Below are 27,380 nucleotides of genomic sequence, written 5' to 3' on the forward strand. Positions count from 1 at the left end.
TACAGTTCTTCATTGCTTGCTTAACTTATGTGACACTGTTTAGTCACATATACCGTATGTCTATATGTGATACTATCTGAATAGTCATTATACAATAAACAAACATCTGGTGCTGAAGGTACATTGAAACAAAGGCAATTTGCAAGTGCTATTTGACCCAGGTCTGACATAGACCAAGATTAAAATAAAATAAAACGTTTTTACATACTGTCTAATGTGGGTCAAATAAGGTCAGAAATTAGATTTTCTAGGTTCTCGCATAAATCTATCCTTTGAGTTCTCGGAATTTGTCAAGGATCTCATGTGACTTTGTCTCTCACCACATCACAGCAGGCGCTGACCAAAAGCAACCAAAGACTACTTGTTTAAACTTCATTGACAGGCACACCAACATGCTACCGCATCCACAAATATCCTTCACAGCTGCTATATTTGAAATGTGAAAAGTCACTTTACTGCCAGGCTTAGGCAGGATTCTGTATTGTAAACTTATTTTAACATGAGATGTAACTGAAAGCTCAGTTTTTGTCAAAGTGAGCTCTGGTGTCTCTCAAGGGTCCTTGAATGGATCCCTGTGGGCCCCCAAAATGAAATGTACAATAATTAACTCATTTTATGTTCTGTCACAATGAACCAGTGTAGGCTTATGAGAAGATGACCTTATTCCTTGACTTGCTTCACTCTCACTGTGTAGAGCCTACTGTTAAATCCTGAAACATGAGGAGTTTTGCAATTTTGTAACAGATCATAGCACAGCCTTCTCCTACAGCACTCCAGTGGACCAGGTCTAATCAAATGGGGCTCCATGGCTTAGTGTGCATCTATTCTGAGCTCCTGGAACTGAAAATGTTCTGGGAATGCCGGCCCTCATCGACTACCTGCCCCTCTCCAACAACAGGAAAGAACTTTGCACTATTTAATGCAACTCAAATAGGACTATGCGGAAATATTGCCAGAGCAGTGCTTACAGAGGTAAATCTGGCTTTCATAGCTTTCATATATGTAGCATAAGCTATATGAAATTGTGGGAGGAGGTTTTAGCACTCGCATTATGTTGCATAGTGATAGGGATGTCTGTCTTTCTGTTAGTTGGACATTTAACATTTATTAGACACTCCAAACTCCAAAATCACGCAAAACTTTTACAACACATAAAAATGCAGAGCTGCCTTCTCTTTTTATTCATCAACTTCTAAAACCTGGCACACATCACCCAACTAAAACTATGAACCCAATCTAATTGCATTCCGACATGTAGCTAATCATATATTGGGACAATGTGCTTAAAGGGATAAATTGACATTCCCATTTTAGTTTAAATCGTGGTTATGCTATGATTTATTCAAGCAATATCTGCATAGGGAACACAGACTAATCTATATTAAAGGTAATTTCGTCACAGGATAAAATATACATTTGTCTTAAGAGGCCATTTTCAGGACAACTGAAAGGGCAATCTGTAGAAAGTTTTTTTTCTTGCAATTTCTTGGTGAAGAGACGCAACCAAAAAAATAAAATAAAGTCAAGGTATCCCTTGAAGGGAATAAACCCCTTGAAACAGGCTGTTGTTGTTAAGAACGGCAAAGGTTGGAGTCATAAAGGACATAATATTACATTCCTCTTAGGAACACAGATCTCTGATGACCAGCGTCTTACCCCGCGTCTACGCTCCGCCTTGATCTTCTCCTCTGTTTGCTTTACTTTATTTTGTGTTTTGTTCTCTACCCCCGCAAGTAATTTTTTCGTGCAAAGAACAAAATTTCATCTGCGCGGGCTCTGAGAAGCGCGGCCTTTGGATTGGCCCCTGCTCCGTACAGATGCTTTGAATTTACGGGGCTTTTCTGGCCTGCTAGGGGGGGGGGGGGAGTAGAGATGGATGGATGAATGGATGGGACGGAGGGTTGAGTGGAATAGAGAGAGAGAGAAAGAGGATGAGGGTGGGTGGGGGGTTGGGGTGGACCTGCCTGTATTTCCTGTGGATTAGGCCTCAGATGGACGCCCTCAGAGGAGGTCCCGACTCCTGGGTCCCTGCCTCCCTGGCTGGCTGGGAAAGTGACCCCCGGCTGACTCCCTGGTCCTCGGAGTGCCCTGCTAACTTTGCCCTGGGATGGTACTCGGACGCGGGACTCTCGTCTATGAATAGTGGACCTCCATCCGGAAGGAAGGCTCGCATGCCACCGGCCACCGCCAGCACATCATGTGGAATTTGTATCTGGAATTGTACAGATACACAGTAAAAGCCTGAGTGATTATTTAAGTCTGAGGGTAGGGTACAAAGGTTTCATTTATACACTCTCAGATTTAATGTAGAACTCAGAATTTTACAGTATAAGTTCGGACTTAGCCACATACTCACACTACTGAGTGGTCGTCACTTCTGAAGTTCCAAAACGGACTTGGGCCCTCATAACGATAGACCTGCAAGAAAAAAAAAACACACACACACACACACACACACACACACAATGTTCTTCCGTGCGTTAAGGGTGTACACCTTACGTCATGACTTTCAATGCAGCTGCATGTTATCACTCTGCCATTTGTCCTGTCGCTCTCCATATTATAATATCTAATAAGGCAGAAATGCCATAAAAAAATATTTAAAACACACACATGCAGCTTTTCTCCAGGAGGAATAGTGAAATTTTCGATTAAAACAAAACTTTGCCTGATACTCACCCGCACTTTTTCCACACACATACCATAGCTTTGAGGGCCAAAGTTATTATTTTTATGGGGCCCAGAACTCTTGGCAGGGTCCCAGCGTCTGCATATAATACAAAATGAGCTCATAATTTCGACAGGAACCATTTCCATGTTTTTTAAAGGCATTTTATTATCGGACTGTGTACAGACCTTGTGTTTGATCATTGATTGTAGCAATTATTTAGAAAGCATTTTACATTTGTCATAAGAAAGTTATTGAAAAGTCCAAATGCAGCAAAGCAGTCAGGTCTCAAGTGTGTGCCCGTTGTGATCCCAAATCCAAGTAAAATCAAACCAATGTCTGGGTAGGACCTCCGCATTGAATGGGTTAAGCCGGCACAGAACATGGCTCAGGTGGAGACTCAATTTCTGATTCGAGAGAGCCATCTAGTGGCGTAGGGAAGATGACCCGTCCTTCAACAAAACAAATGCAATCGCATTTATTTATGGCTTAACAAAAAACAACCTCATTAATTTAGCTTTTTTCCCCTTATGGCTTAACAAAAAACAACCTCATTAATTTAGCTTTTTTCCCCTTCAACATTACCAGTGCCTTGTAATCAGTGTTAAAATCAAAATATTAAATAAAAATTCTATTTTACAGTTCAAATATTTTACTATAACTTTCACAAGTACTCCATCTATAATAGTAACATACAATATAAACACACATTTTGTCCTGCAAAAACTTTGTCTCCAATTTGAATCTTTGTGTTAATTGCTAGAGTAGAAAATATTTTTATATATTTCTCAGACCAAGACCAATAGTAGTATTTATGTACAAGGGTCTCAATAATCTTATAATTATTATATTTTTTCTTACTATTTCTAAAAAGATTACTTTTCGGATATTCAAGGTTTCTGCAGCACACAAATGCAACAAAAATCTTCCCCTCCTGTAAAGAAAGGCGACAAACCGATGGGATTTCACAACACGCAGCACGAAAACTAAATCTCTTCCATCATTCCTTCCATGCCTGTCTCCTGAAGACCAAATAACCGCAAACCTTACGCCTGCTTTACACTTCGCTGCATGCCAGTGTCTCACACAGAAAAGGGCGGATCTACAAGCTCACAAAGTGGATCAGTGCGACGCATTGTGAGCTTGTAGATTGGCTATTTTCGGTGCGAGACACGATATGCAACCAGGCATAAATCAGGCCTTTATCTTTCAATTATACAGCATCATCAAACGGCAAACCTTTTTATATACACAGCACCATCAACACGAGAGATGTTCCAATAAAGCAAGAACTGATAACCAGAAAGTACACTAAGTAAAACAAAAGGTCAGAATAATTTTTGCATTTTGGAGTTCAAAAGAAAGAGGATAGTTACAGCTTATAAACCGCTTGTCACATGCATGAACCCGTATTCATGTTTGGCCTTCTTCCGAAGCCTTGTAACCAAGGACTAGCTATCTTTACATACAGTATGTCACACTAAACATTACAACAACGGTTCCCAACCTTCTTTTTGGATCAAGGCCCACTTGAAAATCTTCTAAGTTCTGAAAACTAATTTTTCCAAGATTTTAAAGAAAAGAACGATGTAAGGAATGATAGCCAGAACTCACGTTCTGTTCAGCCGAGTCATGACACAGCTGAATTGTATCACTTACAGTATGAATACGCTGAGGAAGGCTTTGTCACGTTGCCTGCTTGATTAATAAAATGAGAAGTTCCTGAAAATGGACAGAACTGCTGGGTATCATTCCTTACATGATATACATTTGGGCAAGTTATTGATATCGTTTTTTGTGCGTGGAGTTTGTGCTCGTATTCCTTCTAGTTTAAAGAAAAAAATACCATGACTTTTTTTTTTTTTACATAATAATTTTTATTATTATTAATGTTATATCAATGAAGTCTTAGTGTTTTGCCGATTATGTGGGGGCCCACTAGCAATATCCTCACGGGTTGGGAGTCGCTGCATTGGAAGTTTATCCTTAAACTTTAAAAGATAGCTTGGATCTCTTTTGTGGAACACCGTTTGTATGAAAGCTGCAGGAACAGCAGTGCATTTCTACAGTACATTAAACACCACAGAGGAAAATCAATCCAGAAAGGATTATAGGAGAAAATAAAAACATAATGCAAATCAATATCCCGGCCTCTTTTTTCTTCATCTTCTTTTTTTTTAAACAAACACTCATAAATATCTTTCCCATTTTCTGGCAAAACTAAAAATCTTAAGAAAACTAAAATAATAAATTCCCCGCGCCCGTGACAAGAAGACGAGGGGCATTTGGGAGTGAACAGGAGGGCAACAACAGAAGTTATTTTAGCTCGATTCCAGCTTGGCCATTTCCTGCACATAGATCCCTATGCTTTCACTGTCGAACAGCACAAAGTACACCGTCTTGATGGTGGAGGACATGGTGGCCACGAAGTAGGTAGAGATGGCCTTCAGGATGAGCTGTGCAGCGGTCTGCTTGGGGAAGCCATTCCTACAAAACAACAGGCACCACATCATATGATCTGCAGCTAAAGGATGCAACAGTTAATCAAACTAATAGATTTAAATTGATTACGATTGAAAAATAAACAATAATTTATTTGTGTCACAGGCAAAATAAATCTAAAAATGCTCACAATGTGTCGCTATGTAACATGTTGATGAGCTTGTAGATCGGCTAATTTAAAACGTAGGGTAAGTGATTTACTTTTGTCAAAATAGCTCTATATTCTGATAGTACTCATTGCTATAGAGTGTTTGTTCAGTAAAAGGAGTCTCCCATGTCTCTCCAGCTCTTTATTAAACAGAAAATGCATTTTCAGTGCTCTCTCCTGATTGGCTTAAATGTTGTCACCTACCTGAAAATGAATTTATATTCTGTTTACTAAAGAGCTGGAGAGACCCCTGTGACCGAACAAACGCTTTGTAGCAATGATTACTATCAGAATATAATACTTTAACCTTTAACTATTAAGTGGTTAATCGATTTTTTGATATACTGTAAATGTTTTTTAATATATAAAAACACAAACTTCTCAATTATTCGATTAATCAAAAATGATCGCTAAAAAAATGCTCGATAGTTGCAGCCCTGGTTGCAACAGACAGCTCATAGCTGTGAAGTTTACTTTCCAAACAGTGCCGAGAGAGAGAGAGAAGTTATTCTTTTTTAATTTGATATAACAGTGCTTTGGGCACACTCATTTCTAAATACAGAGACACAGTCTATACCCAAGAGAAATATATTTTAACTGCTTTCAACCTGACGTATTTTGGGCATATCATTATAGGCAAATACTTTAAATTATTAAAGGTTTTTTCCCCCCCAGAAATTATCCAAAATAGCAGATCCACAAGTTCACAACACGTCACAACACGTCGTGAGCTTGTAGATCAGCTTCTGTCATTATAATTATAGGTGTGCCTTGGGATTTTGACTTCATTGGTGTGCATTGGGCACAAAAAGTTTTAAAACCACTGGTATATAGCATACTATTGACTAAATAGTGTAAAATACGTACACACAAACATTACCACACACAGCTACATAAGTAACTGGTACATACTGTATGTTAATGCAATTAATTAGCACATCTAAAGTACGCTAGCACAAAACATACATCACAAAAACAAAGCTACCAACATAGCTTGAACCAAAGCTGTTCCAGAAGTGGCATCCACTCCTCCAGATGTTACCAATTTCTTTTCATTAAGAGTTGCAGCAGGCAGTTTGATAATTAGCATGGGCAACATATACAATTCAATACTTCAGTTCAATATAATCCTACTACTCAAGAGTGTGTGTTGTGTCTGTGTATGCGCGCACACGCTTTCTTCCTACCTCCCACTGCCAATAGACGGGAAGGCCACTGACTTGAGCTTCTTTTCGTCAGCCAGTGCCAAGCAGTTCTTCACCGTTTTCTCCAGAAGCTCTTCACACTTGTCAGAGCCCCAACCTGGACTGTTGCAGTGGATGACGTACTTAGCAGGTAGACCGAAGCCAGCAGACAGCACAGCTGAGGGATGACATCAAACATTAACACTTAAACCCTATACTTCATTGGCTGGCCCCGTTCTACTAGTCCCTTCCTGTTTTTGCTCTAAACTAAATATCTACATGGTCACAACACGACAAGTTTTGAGCTTGCCGGTCGGCTGTGTTACGGATGTTCACTTCAGAATAGGAACCGCTAGGATTCAAAGGGTTAAGCATTAAGACATTACGACACAGAGCATTAAGACACATTATAAAAGGACATTTGGATACAATTAAAAATAAGACGCTAGGATAAAAAAATTACAGAGTGCAGATGACATTTAAAAAAAACGTGTGTCTTGTTATTTGTTGTTACCGCACTAGTAATACATTATTTTGGGGGGCGTGGTGTGCAGACCTTCTCTTTTTCTTTACAGTTTATCTATTTTGCTCCAGCACGTGTCAAAATGTTTGGATGTGCGTGCACCTCTTGACCGCTATATCTAACTTTGGCAGTGGCACCCATTAAGCATAGTGGACTTAAATTAATTGCTTTCATTAATTAAGTGAGAGAGTGCAGTGAGTTGAAAAGAGAAAGAATGCAGAAGAAAAATGAGAAAGGGAAATGGCAGAATAAAGGAGGAGGTGAGAAAAAAGGACAGACTGGTAGAAGAAATAAACAGATGAGGTTAAATGAAGGGAATGAAGGGAAAGTGAGAGGTGGTAGATGGAGAGAGGGGAATTAAAGATCAGCATCTTTACATTATCATGACCAAATTCTCTATGCTGACGTTTTCGTCAAAGTCTAAATATAAGCAAAATAATACAATTGCCTACAATTAAGGCATAGGAAAGAAAGGGGCTACTGTATGCATTTGTTGCCATGCTTCACTTGAATTTCCACAAGGCACCAACCTGCGCATCAAGAGCAGAAAGGGGTTCAGTGTCTTGCTCAAGGACACTTCAACACAAATTCAGGACGAACCAGGGATCAAATCCGGGACCTTTCAGTTCCCAGACGGCCACTCTACCTCCTGAGTCGCTGCCTGTACACGTTTTAACACAACTGAAAAGCCAAGAGGTCCACCGGGAGAGTCCAACATGTTGAAAGAACAGTTTTCTTTGTGCAGCGAAAGAAGAAAAAAGAAAATTGGAGAGCTTAATGCTGTTGAGACCAGGGTATTAGACAGAGGTGGGCTGGAGAAATCACTTCTGCAGACGAGTTGGAGTGAAGCCACGAGGAGAGGAGTGTAAGGAGAGAAGAATTGAGATTAAAGGAGAAGAAAGATACTGTAAAGGAGGACAGGCAGAAATCTTAGAAGTAGTATGAACGGCAGTGGGAAGAGAAGAGAAGAGAAGAGAAGAGAAGAGAAGAGAAGAGAAGAGAAGAGAAGAGAAGAGAAGAGAAGAGAAGAGAAGAGAAGAGAAGAGAAGAGAAGAGAAGAGAAGAGAAGAGAAGAGACTCATCGTGATCTTGGAGCCTGGATGTAATTGAGAAACAGTGCAGCTCTGTGCTGGTTCAAACATCTAGGTTTGTCTGCCATCAAACAGCCGGCTGTAAGACACTGTAACTCAGCCAAAGCCCTTGACGCTGTGAAGTGAGAAAGCACTGTAGTCATACTTCATTAGGCCACACCGCTAGCGTGTGACAGGATCGGACCGAATTACAGACTCAAAGTCGGGGACAAGCTGATTTCCAGATGGCACAGAGAGACCTAAGACATGAGAGTGAGTGCCAGTTAGACTGTCTGTGTGATCTTCTTGTGAGGAAAGTGGATTGATGATGATGATTGTATTTTCATGATTGCCTGTAAAGTTGGAACTTGACAAAAAAATAAAAAATTAACCAGGAGGAAACGTATGTAAAACGGGTTGGTGTGCGAATACTGAAGAGCCGAGAATAGACTAGTAAAGACAGAATAAGAACAAAAGAACACCAGTGTGAGTAAAGTATAAGTTAGTAATGGTGCCTGCTGTGGTGAAGTGGTGTTTGAGTGGAACATTAGGGGAATATTTCTGGTGTATTGTACATCCCCTTGAATTAACCTATAATTATTCAGTTTAAGTTTTAGAACCACTTTGATGTCATGTTTATCTCCAATATATAATTAATTTACAATGGTACTATATGTTATATGGACGCCCCCCCTCCAAACCCAAACAACTTTGGAAAGGGCCTTGATGTTGTACACGATGGGTAAAAATGTTTTAATGTTAACTCTTAACCCTGGGTTGTTATTCCTTAAGACAGATGTTTGTTTTCTCATTGTCTTGTCTCCTTGCTTTTTGTAACTTGATAATTGTTTTATGTTGCTGATTGCTTGTCTTCTTGTGTGATATTGATGATTTTTTTAAATAAAATATTTAAATAAAATGACTATAAGAAAGGAATGACTCATTTTGACATCTGCCTGCTTGCATGTTTATCTCTATATTAAACCTGTCGTTCTTCACTTATGCACTCTGTACTCTGTACTCTGCCTGAGCTAGCTATTAATTATAAGTGGATGGAATTAATTTAAGAGGACTTGATGTCACATCAAAAGCAGAGAGATAAGTGGTACAGTATTATATTTTTGGAATATTTAGCTACCATAGTCACATGCACATGCATGGCGTTAAAAACAGGAAGCTTGCATGCAGTGGCATAAATCAAGTCTACTTTTGTCGATATTTAAGATTGTCTTCACCAATAAATATAAATTAGGTTTTATAAGTCTTAGTGGAAACACTGCCCACGCGGTCATATAAAAGAACTAAGTGTACAACCTTGAGTTTCAGAACTGATTTTACTGATGCCTTTTCAAGCCCTACAAGGCCAGGCTCCCATAGTTATTACATTTTACATATGTTAGTCTCTTATAAGCCTGAACACAGCCTGAGATCCTCAACCAAGAGGACTTGTAGGACCCTATTGGTTGTTCATTACCTGGGGGGCAATTGTCCGGCCTGGGCATGAGGCTATGGAAAGCTGTAGTGGATGATCTCAGGCAAGTAAAATCAATGTCTTTTTTTAAATCGCCCCTGAAAACGTACTTTAATGTTCTTTGCTCTTTCATAGGGCTTATTTATTTTGTAACTCCTTTTTTGCCTCTGTGTTATCCTTGCTTATCTTCTTAAATGCTGTTTTTATTAGTTTTGATATTTATTTTTATTATTAGGGCAGCTTTCTGGGAGATTTTAATTCAGTATTAAAAGTGTGAACCACAACTCAGTCATTTAAAATCCCGGCCTCCCTTCCTTAAAAAAAACAGGCATTGTGAGTGAGGGTAGTGCTCAACTTATTTTTTTCCACTTCCCTTAAGTATGCTGGGAATTTATTCAACATTTGTTTTGAAGCGGGTCTGGTCCAGTAACATTGGGCTCCAGCAGGCAGAACAATTTCTGACTCCGAAAACCGACCCAGATCCCCCAGAAATCCCTGTCAGGCTCTGCTGGCTTGGGGTTCAGTCACCTGGTAAGCTACTTATGATCTCCTCAAGGAGAACCCAGATTAGGACGCCGTTCTAACTTGGCGGTGTGTGTATGTGAGCGTACAGTATGTATGCATGTGTGTGAGAGAGAGAGAGAGAGTGAGTGAGAGTGAGTGGGTGAAAGACGCAGAAGGAAGGAAAGAAGGATGAAGGTGTGATGTGTGAGACAGGAGGATAATGAGGGAAAGTGAGTAAGAATAAGTGAAGGTCAAGAATAGCTGAAAGCGACAGGGACGATGAAGGTGTGTGTGTGTGTGTGTGTGTGTGTGTGTGTGTGTGTGTGTGTGTGTGTGTGTGTGTGTGTGTGTGTGTGTGTGTGTGTGTGTGTGTGTGTGTGTACGTTGGTGACGTACGGTACACACACCACAGCAACTGGCAGGAGTGGAGGAGGGCTTATCCATACAGTTATTATGATATGTAATGTAATGATGAACAGAAGTAGCTTGGTGTGTTTTATGGAATACTGTGACATTACCACTGGAGGGCGCTCAGTCTAACTAGCGCAACTGTGATACACTGTACTGTATACAAAAAAGGCCAAGTTTCAACATGTGCACACGCCATGTCACGTTTCCCATCTTGAAAATGTTCATCTCTGCTGGGTACATGATGTATGAGTCTGATGAATGAAAGGTGCCCTATCAGAGTATCCAAACTATGTCACATGGGTTTATATCCAAGATGGTGATGGATGTGGTGAGGATTGACTTTAAGAGACTTCATTGCTTTGAGCATAGCTCTCAAAGTCATCATTAAAGAGAGAGGAGAGAGACAAGAAAGAACATACATCCTACAATACTGGCGTGGTAGAAGTAGACATTGGACAGATATCTGGGATTGGGAACCCCGCCCCTCATTGCCCCAGAACAAGCTATATATTGATCATATGCACTATACACTGTACTGCTCAGTGTGAGTAAATTACCATTTCTTTACGGTATTTCTCTGCCTACATTGCCATACCATCCTCTAGTCCAGTCAGTGTATATTGTACTGCATATTATATAATTTTCATACAATTTGCATTATTTTCACTTGTCTTAAGAATAATTATTTATAGTATAAGAAGTTCACTCACTTTCATTTGGGGTTCGGTTTTAACAGGATTTAAAATGAGATTTAAATCAGTTAATGGAAAATAAATACATTTAATTAAATCAGATTAAATGTACACATCTACAGAATACATAGCTAATGCGTGGATTTGATATCAAGTACGTTCAGGTGGGAAACAAGGCAAATTAGTTTTGCTGTGATTTATTACTTGAACCCTATATACTTAGTTGACTGGGGTCCCCCAGGGCTCTGTATCAGGGATGCGCCTGTTTTCAATCTACACAAAATATCTTTGGAAAATAATAGCCCAGCTATACAAGCTGCTGGGAAGATCTGCTATTTTCGGTGAATGAATAAAGACGATAAGGGTTCAAGTGGTTAATTTAACATACCGACAACTATGGACATTTTTGCTTACGCCAGCAAGGGCTTGCCTCATTGAAAAGGTCACTAGAGTGGGACAATGGAGTATCTGACTTGAATCCTTTGTACAGGCAAATATTCTTCTACATGCACTTACCACCAGCCACCTCTAGAGGGCCATGTTTCTTCTTCAGCTCCTGGACGGCTTCAACAAACTCCTTACCTCCCTTCTTCTCCAGAGCATTACCTGTGGGGGATGAGAGAGGTCTGGGCTCAGTGTGGGTCTATATACTGTAAACAGACCGCCGGTGAGGGAAGGCGCGATGTCCATGCACATGGATGGGAGAAGCAGGAAGGCCACACACAGACACACACACATACATGTCTACATGCAAAATGCGGTCACTTCCTCTTGCCCCTTTGAATTTCTGCTTCTGCCATCATACTGTACCTCCCATATAGCATGAAACTCTTTGCTTTTTGGACTCTCCAATCCTTAAATCAGTGGTGAACTTTAGTAGAGCCTTGAATCATACAGCTAGCACCACCTGGGCATGATTAAGTCCAAATTGTGTGTTGATCGATCAATCAATCGATCGATGGATAGACAGTATATACATTCACACAAACATATACATACATTTTGTTTTTGCTTACTTCACCTACTGGTGTTATCACTCACATTATACTGATAGTGATCTGTTGCAATAGAGAACTTCTATGAAGGGTACTATGAATACAGCCATACACTTCACCACAATTATGTACATGTATGTACCAGTACTAACACACTCTCATTCACACATGCGTGCGTGCGTGCGTGTGTGTGTGTTCCTCGATCACAGAGCACAGCAGCATGTGGATTAATATCATGATAATGGAGCTGTACAGTACAAACCCAAGGTTCTACCAAAGTTCAACATCACTTCTAATTCATCGCCTCTAATTAAACACGGTCACCCCTGCCACCACTGAGTTGTTTGTATATTATTAGCACGTTATTGATGTTTGTATGTCATTAATTGAAGACACCCTCCATGTCAAATTGATTAATAGAGCTTTACACATAAGGACACCACATGTGATGTCTTCCCAATATTTTGATAGTCGACAAGTTCTTTACACTGGTTTTGTAAGCATTGTAAGCTAAACAGATCTGTTACAATGTGTAATGTGAAATAATTTGATGCATATATAATTATACATAATATTAAAGTACGTTTTCATACGACAGCAATCTAACTCTTCAAAGATGTGCCAGGAATATAAGCAACTGGAATGTACCCAGATTTCACAAGCACAAACGAATACTAGATTTAGGACCGGACTGATCAAATGTTCTTCTAAAGTTAATATTTATTGAACTGAAACCCAAAGAGAAGGGAAGTGACGGCATCCACACGAACCACATCTGAATGTTCTGGCAACACCGCTGAACAGACACACGAGCAAAGTTAGTAAAAACCTGTTCTTCACCAAAGGCAGAGTGACAGAGCTAATTAATTCAGATAAACAAATATAACACAAAATCTGCTTTTGAAGTGTTAACAGCTTGTGCTTTAATTGGCTGTGTTAACTCAAACAAACTTCTAGTTGCAAAATGTCCTCTGATGAACCCTGCGGAATTTGATATCTTGAGAAAGAATATTGTATTATTCATAACAGAAGCTGACAGCAGACATCGCTCAAGGAAGGTTAAGCCTGATTCATACTTCGTCACCAGTGTCACATGCCGAAAATAGCAGATCTACAAGCTCACGACGCTTCGCTCTGCGACGTGTCGTGAGCTTGTAAAGATCAACAACATCTTACGACGGACAATAAATTAAGCATTAGATTGCAAAAGAAAAGAGCGAGACCCCAAATAACCCACACTGCAGTTAATGGGAACAAAAGGACAAACAGCGCGATTCACTGAATTTGACAGTGACGTGACATGATATGAATTACTTACTGTAGCTTGTACTGTAAATGTGCACATGTAGCACAACTAATGTATCTTTCCATTTCTGCTGACGCCGAATCCTTCTGCCTGAGAAACTACAGCTGAATATTTAATACCATGATTGTACCAGAAGCTGGTACAAGCACTTACACTGTAGTGATAACAATCTATTGATCACTTTTACTGTGTGACGTATCCACTGCAGGGAGGACACAAGGTCAGGACCAATGGTCCCTTTTGCTGATGGACACAATCTTGTAGAGTGTCTACAAGATTGTAGACTCTACAATCTTGTAGAGTCCCCCTAAAACATACAGTAGGTGTCTTAGACATAATGCTGTGTGAACATTTCGTTCGCAGACTGCAGTGCAAGCTACCAGGAACATTTTGAGACAGGGAAGAGTGGGTGAGAGACAGAGAGAGAGAGAGAGAGAGAGAGAGAGAGCAGTGCACGAGCAGCCGTAGTCTCGGAGGTGGCGATGGTTCCATTACCTACTTCACCACCTGTATAGAGGGAGGAGTTGGTCGGGTGAACGACAGCGTCGCTATCCACGATGGAAATGTCGGCTTGCACAACTTGCAACTACAGATGACAACGACAGTAACAAGAACAACAACAACAGGCAACGACATGGTGGTCAAAACACAGTGAGTGACGAGGGGCAACAAGATGACCAAATAAAAAAGAAATATATATACTGTAACTGAATGGCGTTACAAAAACAGGAAGTAAAGAAGTGTGATCATTCCTTATTGGCTGTTGACATCACAACACTCAAAGAGGCGACTAGGAACATGGACTTGTGTTCAAGGGTTATTCCAAGGGGCAGGATCACATGGCCAAAAAAAAGAGAAGAGAAAACAGTAGACTTCTTGGCACTCTCGTGTAGCCAGACATTTCTGAGATCTCTATCTACCAATACTAGGGGATAGAACTGGACGGAAACAATTTGGAGATTTGAAAAATAACTACATTGCAGAACTAATGTAAAAACTTTAAAGTGGTCCTTCTTATTGGGACAGTATGTGGGCTGGTTTTCAAAGCAGGAGGTGTAGGTTTGTTATCTACTGTTTTCTCCGCAGTTCTAGCCAGTAGCCAGTACATTGAATTTATATGTCACCTGATGTATTGGTAAGCGGAGATCAATGATACGTCTTGCTACGCGAGACTACATTCTTGGATAGAAATTGTGTCATCAATCATCAATAGAACCAACATTCCATTCTCAAAAAAATCAGGCAAGGTTTCACATTTTCGGGCTAACTATATAATCCTGATCTCTGGAATACTCCTCTTAGAAACATAAAGAACCCAGAATTTGAGGATCACATTCCAGGCTGCCTGCACTTACAGCAAAGCTGCACTCGACAAATCTGCATGCAGGTTTTCTGTTGAAGCCATGCCAAGCACCCATCTTTAAGTGGTGACTTGTTCTGAGGCACCAACGTCTCAACAACAACATCTCCTTACATTACTGCAATGTAAGCATGTAATTGATATATAATGCAATGAGGCCGACCTTTTTACCTCCAAGTACTAGAGGATGTGCAATTGTGGCAGCCTGGAATGTACCTTAAAACATCTATGACAGGCAGAATAAGCGAAGCAACTGCTCTGAAGACATTTAAAAAATCCTTGAATGTCCCCAACAGGTCATTTTTTCAAGTCAGCTTTTCCACAGGGAAACTGGATTGGAGACTTAATAATTCATAATCAATATTTTTCATAAATCACCCGTTAGTGATTGTACTTTGCATCCAATTGAATGCTTTGACATCACAGGAGTTGTTTCAAGGATTTTTTTTGCCAGCAGGGAGACAGGAGGGGCTGTGTGGGGGGATGGGGAGCCTCACCTAGATCATCTTTAAGTTCAAGTTCAGCATTGGTGGGGTTGATGACCCCCTCCACATCAAAGCCAGCCATGTTACTGACCTCGCTGTGGATGAGGTTGAGCTGCGGAAGGGGTAGGGGTCAGGGGGTCAGCGCAAGAGGAGGAGCAGTGAGGGAGGAGGAAGAGGAGGCATGCCATACGGGGAGGAGGGAGGGTCAGGGAGAAGGAGGGAAGGAAAGGAGGAGGCAAAGCCATTAGAAAAGATTCACACACAGACACACAGTCACACACCATCACCTTAGGGATAGGGATACTTTAACAATTTGGTCCAGTGATATTCACCTTGCCTGGATGCACATAGGGACTGAATGTTGAATCCTTTTTTTTTTTTAAGTGATACGCGTGATCTAATTGTATAGTCTGTTTTTGTATAGTATTTGCTGTACTTTGTCCCATAACAAAGTAGACTGTCCTTGTAAAATACGCAAGTATGTATTCATGCATCATGTTGCTACGCAGAATAATTATTTCCAAAGTGCCTAGGGACTCTGCATGGCAGGGGCGTCCTACTCCCTGAGCCAGGCTTGCACTTGACCGCATACCTAATGGAAGACTTGAACACTGTGGTGCTGAGACAGCTGGACAGACACTTCACAGGGGTTGTCAAGTGGGTTCCTACTACCAACGTTTCGCTGATTTAAACCCACGACGTCTCCAGTAGGCTAAGCAATGTATTCTGGCGTCCCAGAGACATGGTCAATATGTCTCTGACTCTGCACCAACAGCAACAAGACAAATTCCTGTCAATGTATTCTGATCATGAATCTTGCAGTTATCTGTGCCTCTCGTTTCCAAAAATTAACGCTAACAGTGCCAGCAAGCCATTAAAAAACTAAACTAGGCAAGAAGACTAGACCTGGTTACATGCCAGTGGGGCTATGTGTAGGTGAATTATGATTAAGTACACGACTATGTGTTTTCCATAACAGTGGTACAGTCGGCATGCAGTTCAGTGTGAGTTCTCAAGTCCATTTAAAATCTTATACAGCTCGTTCAGGCCTAGAGATTCATCAGCCTGTGGTGGACGGAACAGCTGTGAGGAGGACTGAGCCGAAATCCCCAAGGAGAACCAGAATGCTCATTCCCCCTTTTCTCCACTTGTCAGAGTGACGGCACAGTTGGGCCTGCTATCTCAGTAAAGGCCAGAACACTGCAGTACCTATTATGTCCCGTTGGCATTTAATCCGTGCACACAGCTCGTCTAGCTTATTTTCTAGTAGGGACTGAACATTTCCTAGCAGAACTGGCTGAAGTGAAAGCAAAAGTGCACCGACTGTGCAAAAAGTGCTAGTAATACAAAGTACATTTCTTTTCTTTTTTTTTTTTTTGTTATGTGTGTGTTGTGTATTTACGGACTTGTAATCCGTGTTATTTCACCGTGATGGGGAGAGCTTAGAGAGAAAGTCACGTGACTGCCTCCGCCTCGTATTGAAGTTAATGGGGGGGATATGGTTCTCCTAGTATGCACGCCTTGCACGGAGTTTTGGAGTTCCTAGTCATCTATGCACGGAATTGGCGTTTGGCAATCCGTGCTATTTCACCGTGTTTGGGGGGCGATCGGGTTGGTTTCATATGACTGTCAGCAGCCAATGAGAGCGCGAGTCACATGGGGGCGCGTCTGCACACAGGCAGTGCACACAGAGCCTCACACAGAGACACAAGCCGAGCACGGTGTGATAGTAAGCTCCACTTGGTCGCGCCTCCTTCCGCGTTCGCAACAAGTTTGATGAGTTGACTCGGAGCCCTCGTCAGTGCAGCCACCTCACGGCGCACCAGCAGACGAGAGCGTTAATACGAGAGCATTAAGACCACAGCATTAAAACGTTACGAGAGCATAAATACAAGAGCATTAATAGGCCTAACATACCTGAGAACAAACGTTCACAAGTTCGTTCCGAAACGGCAACAAATGTCAGAGGCCTAAGAAATGCCATTAGGACCGGGCCCCAGTAGGGAACAGATAACTCACTCGTGCATGCCTGTTTCAACCATGGCCAGTCAGTGACTCACCCAGCCAGCCAGTCAGACAGTAAGCAACATGAACCCATATCGCCCCCCCCCCCCCCCACTAGAGGGTCTGGCACAGATAACATCTTTCAGAATTAAGTGAATGGTGCTGAATGTGAGGGAAGATGAAGAGGCAACTAAAACTCAAACTGTCAAAGTATCCCTTTAATGACAGGAATTTCCAGGGGAATGTATTAAAGTCTGTTAGTATTGCAGGGTTCAGGATTTAGGAATCATTCATTATTCCTTCAAGTTGAAACAAATCACTTATTGAGCTACCGCAGAGATAGAATTTTAGACTTGATTAAGAATTGCCCAGTGGGAACGGTGGAGCAGAATAATGATGTGCACTTGACTGAGGCAGAATAATATACAGTGCAAGAGAAAACCCAAGCAAGGACTGGTGTAGCTCATATGATTACTAGACTGTAAAATATCATGGTAGACAGCAACATTTATTCCGGGCTTATTTTGCTAATCAGTGGGAGAGTTAATTACTGTTCATCTGATTCATTATCTTGGATTGATTTTTAGCAACTCCAGCAATCTCTGATTAGCTACCTAGTCAAGTATCCACGATGTGCCCTTTTTATGGCAAGCGAGAATATTGGAGTGCATCCAAAATGATCTACTTATTGTAGAATAATCACTTTTTAAAATCCAATTGACTTAATGCGACTTGGCCTTTTAGTCTATTCTGTTTAAAATGCATAAAATATGTAATATGTTGGGTCTTGTAATAAATGTCTATATAATGGGTCAATGGAGCATACCAAATCTTCTGTTTCAATCTACAGTATGTGGCCCATCTAGAAAGGTACAGTATAAGAGGTTGAAAACATTTCATAACAATGGCTGTGAATCTGATTTCAAACCCTGTAGCATGTGATGCATTTGTGTGAGATTCCTTCCAAAAATGTGGGTATTTGTTGATGGGGGAAGGCAGCAGGTGGCAATCATTGCTACAAGCTGTCTGGGGAATCCAAAAATAGTGGGTGTGTGTCACCGTGCATTAACCGCTTGAGCCTGACACGTCATACACAGAAAATAGACAATCTACAAGCTCAAAACGCATTGCACTGTGATGTGTGATGTGTTGTGAGCTTGTAGAACGGCTATTTTCACTGCGCAACACCGGCACACAACTTGAATAAATTAATCATACAGTAAGCCTAGGTTATTTCTGATAACTATAATGACATACCCCAAATAGGGACGTCGGGGTTAATGTTGTTAAACGCAAACCAAATCTGTGAAAATAAATTACTCAGACTATACTAGGTGAATGCTGTGGGCAACATCAGCTCCTGATTTACCCCAAAGTTTGTCCTTGTTCTATTGCCGCAGCCTGGATTAATTAGCTTGCTAGCATGTGACATAAGCAGCAAGTGAGCTCACAAAAAAAAGAAGCACAAAGCGTTTGATTGTTTTAACAGCAGCGGCAAAGCAAGGAAGTACACATACACACGTTGCCATAGCATTCTTGGGTGTTGCAGGCAGCTGAACTTGTACAGTTCAAACAGTGTTGTGACTTATAGGAGTTCCTTTCATACATGTGTGATCTTTTTTCCTGTCGGCCCATGACCAAGGTCCCAGATTTTTTGGGATAAACGGAACTAGTTTAAGAAGAGTTCCGGTGGTGTTAAGGGATTAGCATTTTCCACCTTACACTCTGATTCACCAAAAAGGAGGAGGCAATATGAGGCAATATTCAATTAATTACCAGCCCAGAATTGAAAACTCATACTGTCTTTGTACTGTACCTCCTCTTGACAGTTTCTATTGCTAAATAGACAGATCAATCAGAGTACGACAAATTATCCATCCAAAATGTTCCTGTACTGTAGGTCCTGGTTTAAATACAGTAAACTGCATTACTTAAAGTGATTGAATAATATATTACTTTATGTTGCCACAACTTTTATTTGCTGATATGATAGTAAGAAATATATATAAACAGCCTATTTTCTTCTTTAGTACTGTAAGTGCCCACGGTACAGTCTAAGTGTGATAATGCACGATGAAGCATCCCCATATTGGATCAAAACAGACTCGGCAGAGGAAAGTCCATATCACACTTCGAGTTCCTCACATCCGCCTCATCCATTCGGACACCTTGTTGTGCATTATCACTTGCTTAATTCATGAAGAAGAAAGCATTTTCTTTGTTATTGTCTCATAGTTTCATTTCATTTACTGTATTTTAATTTCATGATTTAATCAATTATAAAAATTATATAAATTTTCATAAAGTAATCAATTGTCATAAATAGTGAAAATGGCAGATATACAAACTGTCAACGCGCTGTGATGCAATGCATTGTGAGCTTGTAGATCCCCTATTTTCCCACGCCACCATTGTACAACATAGTATAATTATAGGACTTAAGCGGTTCATCAGACTAGTCGATTATAACAAAAAATCATTGTCAAATCATTGATATATAAAAAAATATATATATAAATGAATAAAAACGTAATTATTTGATTAACGTCATGTGCAAGATTAAGTCGGTGAAAGGTTCTAAATGTCGGTTTCGATAACTTTTTCGGTTAATTGCCCAGCCTTAAGTAGGTAGCACAGACCCGTCTGGTGCTAATAAAAGTGCGACATTGACAGAGGATACATACCTTTTGTCCCAGGAAGAGACTCTTGCTGGAGAGCACGGTGAAACCATCTCCTGGACTGCCCTCTGTGGTGCTGTCTGCTGACGCCGATTTGCTCACCTCACCCTGCTTCTGAAAGGAACACATCAATAGGGTTGTCACCATCATAAAATTGTACATGACGACAAATTGTCATACAAATAATTGCGATTAACGATAAAAAAATGTTTTGCCATGGAACATATCCATAATATATATATGAAATCTAATCTGAAAATCTATGAACAAGTCATGTTTAAACTTGGAACGGTTCTGACAATTCTGCAAAATCTCAAATAATTGTGATCACGCGATTATGTAATAATTGTGACAGATCAGCATCCACATCAACTCAGTTTTATTCAGACTTCACAGACCTTCCTACATTAAATTTTTAAGATACAACTTTTCAACATTGATACAGCACTCTTCCCCTCCCCCCACTTAAAGTCATATTGTGTAACATTCATTTCAGTCTGTCTTTCTTTGGCGACACCTCTTGTAGCTCTGTTGTCATTGCAGCGTTTGTCTATAGGGGAAGAAAAAATGAATGCTGCAGAGTGCTAGCTTCCGAGGATATTTTGGAATGCAACCACACGTCACATAAAAAATATTTACTTCCAGTGCCTACATCATTTCGCCGCGAGTGTCGGAGCAGACTCAAATAAGAATAGTGTTTAATAATATTTAGAGAAGTTGACCAAAAAAAATCCTTGATTATGCGGGCTAAAATCCTAGATTATGCGGGCTAAAATCCTAGATTTTGCAATGAAATATGCGGGGGTTTTATGTGATTTTATGCGGTGAAATTGCGTGAAGTAGCAAAATATCCGGAAAGTTGCGAGATAATGTTAATAATTGCGAGATAATGTAAATAAAGTTGCGCATATTTCGCATATTATGCGATGCGTTGCGCATATTATGCATTGCTATGCGATGCACATATTCGCATATTATGCGATGCGCATATTATGCAATGCTCCCTATAATCACGTTTTTCTGGAGGGTCTAGTGTGAAAAATAGACCAGTGGAAGATTATATCACAAATAACTTTTGTTGAAAAAGTTACACAGTATGACTTTAAACCCTATATACTTCGTCACATCACGACATATTGTGAGCTTGTTCCACCAATGAAGTTATCATTATGTTATGTTGTGAATTAGCTTCAAAATTTCTAATGCACTGTGCTAAGTTATGTTTCAAATGTTGAGCACAATAGACAGAAAACATTTGATTAACAATAAGATAATACAAATTGAGAGAAATGTGTGCAATACAGTGGCTCATGGAGCTCTGAGCTACAGCAGCAAAGGATGATTCTGTAATGGAGATAATGATGCAACTTGAGGCAATTTGTTTCTCATACTGTACCAATATGAATACACTTCATCACACAATGCTAGGTACAATGCTCATACAATGCTGCTTTGGTTGGATTTCTTCCTCTTGCTCCATCGTTCCTTTCCTCATTATTTCACCTCTACTAACCCTATCAACACCCAGTGTGAAGTGAGCGGTGCTATTTATGAGTTATTAATTTCATCATGCATCTCGGTAGCCAGTCACAGCACGTCCTGCGAAGTGACGTGCTTAAATTTTTTACATTATTATTAATTTCATCATGCGTCTCGCTAGCCAATCACAGGGCGTCTGCGAAGTTTGAAGTTAATTTCATCATGTGTCTCGCTAGCCAATCACAGCACGTCCTGCAAAGCTTAGCCTATGGGCGTGTTTTCCACAGCATGGCGTCACACATTTTCACGACGAAAAGAAAAACTTTCACCACGGATGGATCCTAAACCCTCTTATAGGAGCGGTTGCACCCAGAGGCGTACCGTCATGGAGGCCAATGGGGCCATGGCCCGGTCTGGAAAACTATGCTCCCCTATTCTTTTATATATATATAAAATAAAAATAAATCGTCTTTTTTTTCCTCTACCGGCGCAGTAGCTCCGCAGCCTCCGCCCACCCCACCGTTCCCATTGTCAAGCGGCCCCAGCCAGACATGCTAATTGCCTCTAATAAACAAGTCCTGATCGCTGTGGCTGTGCTAAACATGTTCTGCAGGTTTTGGCTGAATTGGCTCTGCCATCTGCCCTTATTGAAATGAAGGGTCGCTATGCTGTGTCCCTTGACTCCCTCGTCCTGTGTGCACTAACAGTAACTGCATGCACTGAATACCAGTGGCAGTGGTGGAAAAAGTACTACATTTTTTTACTTAAACAAAAGTATCAATTCTGCGATGTAAAAATACTCTGTTACAAGTAAAAGTAAGGTATTCAAAATGTACTTGAGTAAAAGTAGAAAAGTATTGGTATCAAAATGTATTTAAAGTACCAAAAGTAAAAGTATACGGATACTCATTATGCAGAAGGTCCCATTTCACAAGTTTTCAAATGTGAAAAAAAAGTTTTCTAACCCTTGATACTTTTACTTAAGTAAAACATTTCAGGATGGAACACACTGAGGGATGGGTAGAGTGTTGTTAATGTTGTTTTATGGTCATTTAATGAATTAATTAAGCAAAAAAATCGGTCGCGCTTCGCGGGCGCACATGCCCGCGACGCAGTGGGTGGGGGGCCAGGGGGAAGGGGGGAGTCATTAACAATCTTGCCCGGTCCACGTTAAAACCCACCGTACGCGCCTGGTTGCACCGCTAAAAAATCAGACACTGTATAATAACTGAAGGACCATGCTCCAGGTTGACGTCAGGCTAGCTGCTAATATGAAGCCTCTCAGTTCAGGTGTACGCCAGGCTCAATAACAAGCACATACTGTTTCTAGTTTGCGATTCTGCTGAGGCACAAACGCTATTGACTTAGTTTCTTGTTTATAAGTTCAGGCAAGTTCTGAGGTTTAACTTTTGACAAATATTGTCAAGGAGAAAACACGAACAAACAGGTGAAAAATATGTGTCCTGTGTTGTTAATGGACAATTACATGTGGTAAACACCAGTATGGTCCTTTAAAGGAGTACTTCACCCAAAGAAATATCCTTTACCTGCTTTGGTTCAAGTCTTTTAAGATTCAAGATAACTTTATTGTCTGTCACAACTTAAGTAACAGACAATTGTCCTTGACAAGGCTCAGCCATGCACATTTGGAATACATTTAAACACAGACACACACACACACACACACACACACACACACACACAGATCTAACATACAATTGACAAGAAAAGCTTTAAAAAGGTCAGAATACACAAATATTTTCAGTCACTCTTTCAGTCACTCTGTGTACCTTTGCCCTTCCTCCTGTCTTCTTTCCACTCAGCTTCTTTGTCACTGGCTTCTTGGCCGTCTTGGGTTTCTTCTCGGGAGCGGGTGAGACGGGCGTCTCCAGCTTGCCCTTGAAACTTCTCTTCTTCGCCAGCAGCTCTGGGTGGATGTTGGGCAGGACGCCACCCGCTGCGATGGTCACGCCCTTCAGCAACTGAGATATACAGACAGGGCACATATCAGTGGCACTAGATCGCAACGATACTGTGGTGGTCAGTCATTAGATTACCCACAAGTTACCAATGGAGACGCATGACATGAGCCGTTCTAACCCTACCCCATCTATTAACCCTACCCCATCTATTAACCGTAACCCATTAAACACTTAACCATATGAACCCTAGCGTTCCTGTTCTGGGGAGAAACTTCGGCAACAATTGCAGATCTAAAAGCTCAAACACGTGTGTGACGCTTGTAGATTCAGTATAGAGATTTGGTATGAAGGGAGAAAGGTAGTGGGTCTATAGAGTAGCGGAAATGCCTATTTTAGACAATTGTTGCGTCTAATGACGTCCCCAAAATAGGGATGGCAGAGTTAAAGTGGTTAATTTATCGTAGCTATCTTACTCCTGCATCGTACTGTTTATGCATCTATATAATGTTACTGCTCCACATGCACTTGTGTACGGCACCTTGTGTATACTTTCTGTAACTGCCTCATTTCAAAGTCATATAAGTTGGTATTCAAGTAAGTCAGTAAACATTTCATTGCGCTCAAGATGTGGAGCAGGTGCACTTCATCCTCTGATTGCCTCCATGGCTGTGGGTGCTCAGCTTTAGTCAATACTAAAAAAAAAAAAACACCAGCAAAGAACGTGGAAATAATGGTACTCATTATTTCTATTAAATTGATTAGTTTGATTAACTGCTGCACCCCTAATATTGATCTGTAATTATATAATGGCAAAGCAAACTTGAAACACCGTTAACACTGATTATAGATAATAATAAGGGGATCAAATGACTGTGCTTAGTCAGAGAGAGAGAAAATTGCTTTAAAAATTCTTGTGTCCTGCGTGAAATAATTAGCAAGGATGTGTACACAGATGGTCTGGCACAATAGCAAGTGTGTATACATGCACACTAACACTCCAGTCTTACACTGATCTAACACTGATCTAATACTGTTGATTATTATTAACGGTCATGTAAACAATAGCATCTTATTTAGATTTAGGCTCTTAATCAGACTAATCATGCCTCATTAAGACGGCTGGATGTTTAGACAATCTTTTGATTTATTGGAGCATGTACTCCAAATGCTTTCGTCTGATTTCTTTCAATTTTGAAAATAACTTGCAGATGCATGAAGTACTTTTCACACAGAACATGGTGCGCGGGAGAAATCAAGACATTTGAAACACAACTTTTGAATAAAATCGTGTAAAGCAAGGATATCAAACTTTAAAACATGTAAATGCTTCAATCATGCCATAGTCAGATTATTCCCAGTAATTGGAGCACGAGCGAGCATGTACACACTTGTCAAGTATAAAAGTGACTGGCAGTCGTAGACGACTATTGATAAGGTACAGTCTACCAAACGTATAGTTGCTCTGAGAAACAATCAACCTGATTGAGCTCCTCATCGTTGGCGATTGCCAGCAGGATGTGTCGCGGGGTGACCCGACCCTTCTTGTTGTCTCTTGCTGCGTTACCCGCCAACTCCAGGATTTCAGCTATTGTTACAAAACAAACAACAATAAAGATACCACATAGGCGAAATCAGCAAAACATGATTGATGATACAAAATGGGCTATTGTGAATAAAGTATTGTGAAAAACTGTGCTTTACCAACAAAAGGTAGAAATCTCATAATGAAACAAAAGCTGTTTAAATAAAATTCAATTAAACCCGATCACAGCAGCCCAGCCCCCTCACCGGTGGCAATAATTTGCTATCTAGGATAGGGCTTGAGGAATTGGCTTGTGATTGGCTGAGATGGGGGACGGGAGCGCTCGATAAACGATTCCGTCCACCATGGCTTGTAAACTCGGACGGCGTGCTTGTCTGCCTTGCTGAAGTAACGAAACCAAGCTCCCCGTTTTTCTCCTATAAAAAGATATATATAGCTCACCGGTGAGGTATTCGAGGACAGCAGCCATGTAGACAGGAGCCCCCACCCCGATGCGATACTTGGGCAGGCCCCTCTTGATGTAGCGCAGCATCCGTCCCACAGGGAAGATGACCCCCGCCTTGGTGGACCTGGAGGTCTTCGTCGACTTCTTCTTTCCTCCTCGGCTGGACATTGTGCCGAGAGCACTGACAGCGTCAGGTTCTGCTGCGACACCCAGGAGGATAAAATAGACAGCATGCAACACACAGGCCTGCTAAATCAGGGTCTTCTTTTAAATCACGTCTTTCCTTTTTAAATTGTATTGTTCGATTCTCTTAACATTTTATTTCTCACTGCACCTTTTATATTTTAGCATATACGTTGTTGTGACTTCTTTCATTTGGTTGCTGATTTTGATAACTGCTTTGTAAATAGCTATCATCCTCATTATGACAACGACGAGAAAACCATTTCCCTCTAAAGCGCCTGGACACCGGGTGACACTAAATTATTTGATAAATATGAAAAACTTTTAAGAATTTATAGTCAATATTTTTACAGGTAGCGGAAGTGTCAATTGACTTTTGAATGGTTGTGTGGCCTGGTGGTCTGACAAGCAGGTGAAATCAAAGTTAATTGTTTCTAGCCATCAAATCCGCCAGATAGGCTGGTGTTAGAAAGAGACCCCCAGGCCGGGAGCAAGATCACAATCAGTAGGTATAAAGCACACTTTGTGTTGGAGGATTTTGAGTGATTCCCGAGGGGAAATTACTTCTCTGCACTGAACAAGCAGTGGCTTGCTCAGAGTGAGCACGAGGGGAGCAAGTGCCTTGCTCAGGGGCACTTAACTTAACCAGGCAACATGAAGCGGATGAGTGCGGATCAATCCAGGGTCCTTCTGATTCTCTAGTCTAGGCTACCTCCTGAGACTGCCTCTGGAACCTCATGTGACCCTGCTGGCCTGGGACTGAATCCCACCAGAGCCTTCATTAGTCCAATGTCTTAATTTAAGACTAAACATCACCCAGACAGATTACTAAACAGCACTGCATGACCAATTATATCAAATTCACATCTGATAAATGTTTCAGTTAAACCTTATAAATAATTCAAATCTTTCTAGACCATAAATTATTGAACCAAATGCCTTGAAGAATAAGGCTATTAGCAATATTTGTTATAGATCATCAATTAGCCTAGGCCTGGCTACAGCTTTAATTGCGAAATTTCACATTTTCTAAACCTTATTGTCAGTCTTTCTTCAGCAATTTAAACAACATTTCCAATGTTTTGGCAAAAACAACCAATTTCCTTTCATTACATTTTTCAAGAGCATATATAACGAGCATGAAATAAAGTCATTGGGAGAACTATTCCTCCCTGCGGACCCTGCCACATCTGGACAGGTGTAGGTGGGGGTTGTTGGGGGGTTACACAGTAGTGTCGCTTGGCAAAAATAACGGATCTACAAGGCAAGGCAACAACCGCAGCATAGCTTGGATATCAGTTATTCTTGTCAAGCGACAATATCGCGCGATGGAGCGTAATAATAAATTGACGCTGACAAGCGGAGCGATTTCCGCGTGTCAAGAGTCCACTGGATCACGTGTACACATATTTACAATATTATGGGATTGCACCATTAATTCCATTCCGTTCCCAGTGAAACTGCCGAACGCCCGCCAAACCAAGTACATCAGCCCATAACATAGTGAATATTTCCACATTTCCGGGGAAAAGGGGCAAAAATAAATAACACACGAAATGTCATCAGTGCACAGGCAGCTGCCCCGACACTCATTGCCTCTCAACACTCCTCGGCCCCCCCAGCATGCAAGGAAATAACACCAAATGACAACGTTCGCACGGGAGAGTGGGACCTGGCGCAACGGTGCGCAAATCCCCCCCACCAACACGACGTTTAACCACCCGACCCTGTGAATTACTTACGGGAATACGGCACAGCAATATGTCTACACGGTCCTCTGATCAGTGTTCCGTCAGGTAAAATAATC

The 27,380-nt window shown here is 40.9% G+C and overlaps 1 protein-coding gene across 5 annotated transcripts; it reads right to left on the minus strand.

Moving 5' to 3' along the window:
• Nucleotides 1-3,529: 3,529 nt before the first annotated feature.
• macroh2a1 (macroH2A.1 histone) lies at nt 3,530-27,380 on the minus strand. Of its 5 annotated transcripts, none has more exons than XM_080436276.1 (9): nt 27,316-27,380; nt 25,387-25,587; nt 24,881-24,987; nt 23,271-23,462; nt 20,008-20,115; nt 15,332-15,431; nt 11,690-11,779; nt 6,506-6,680; nt 3,530-5,155 (listed from the first exon to the last, which is right to left on the minus strand). In XM_080436276.1, exons 2-9 carry the CDS (start codon nt 25,556-25,558, stop codon nt 4,990-4,992), a joined length of 1,110 nt encoding a protein of 369 aa, XP_080292402.1. In that variant the 5' UTR covers nt 25,559-25,587; nt 27,316-27,380; the 3' UTR covers nt 3,530-4,989. The 5 variants fall into 5 exon arrangements, with proteins under 5 accessions (XP_080292402.1, XP_080292405.1, XP_080292403.1 ...); XM_080436279.1 differs by lacking the exon at nt 15,332-15,431 and adding an exon at nt 13,970-14,060 and having other exon boundaries at nt 20,008-20,112; nt 25,387-25,590; nt 27,316-27,370; XM_080436277.1 differs by having other exon boundaries at nt 20,008-20,112; nt 25,387-25,590; nt 27,316-27,370.

The sequence above is a fragment of the Gymnoscopelus braueri genome (assembly GCF_963280865.1).
Source record: "Gymnoscopelus braueri genome assembly, chromosome: 8".
NCBI classification, from domain to species: domain Eukaryota; kingdom Metazoa; phylum Chordata; class Actinopteri; order Myctophiformes; family Myctophidae; genus Gymnoscopelus; species Gymnoscopelus braueri.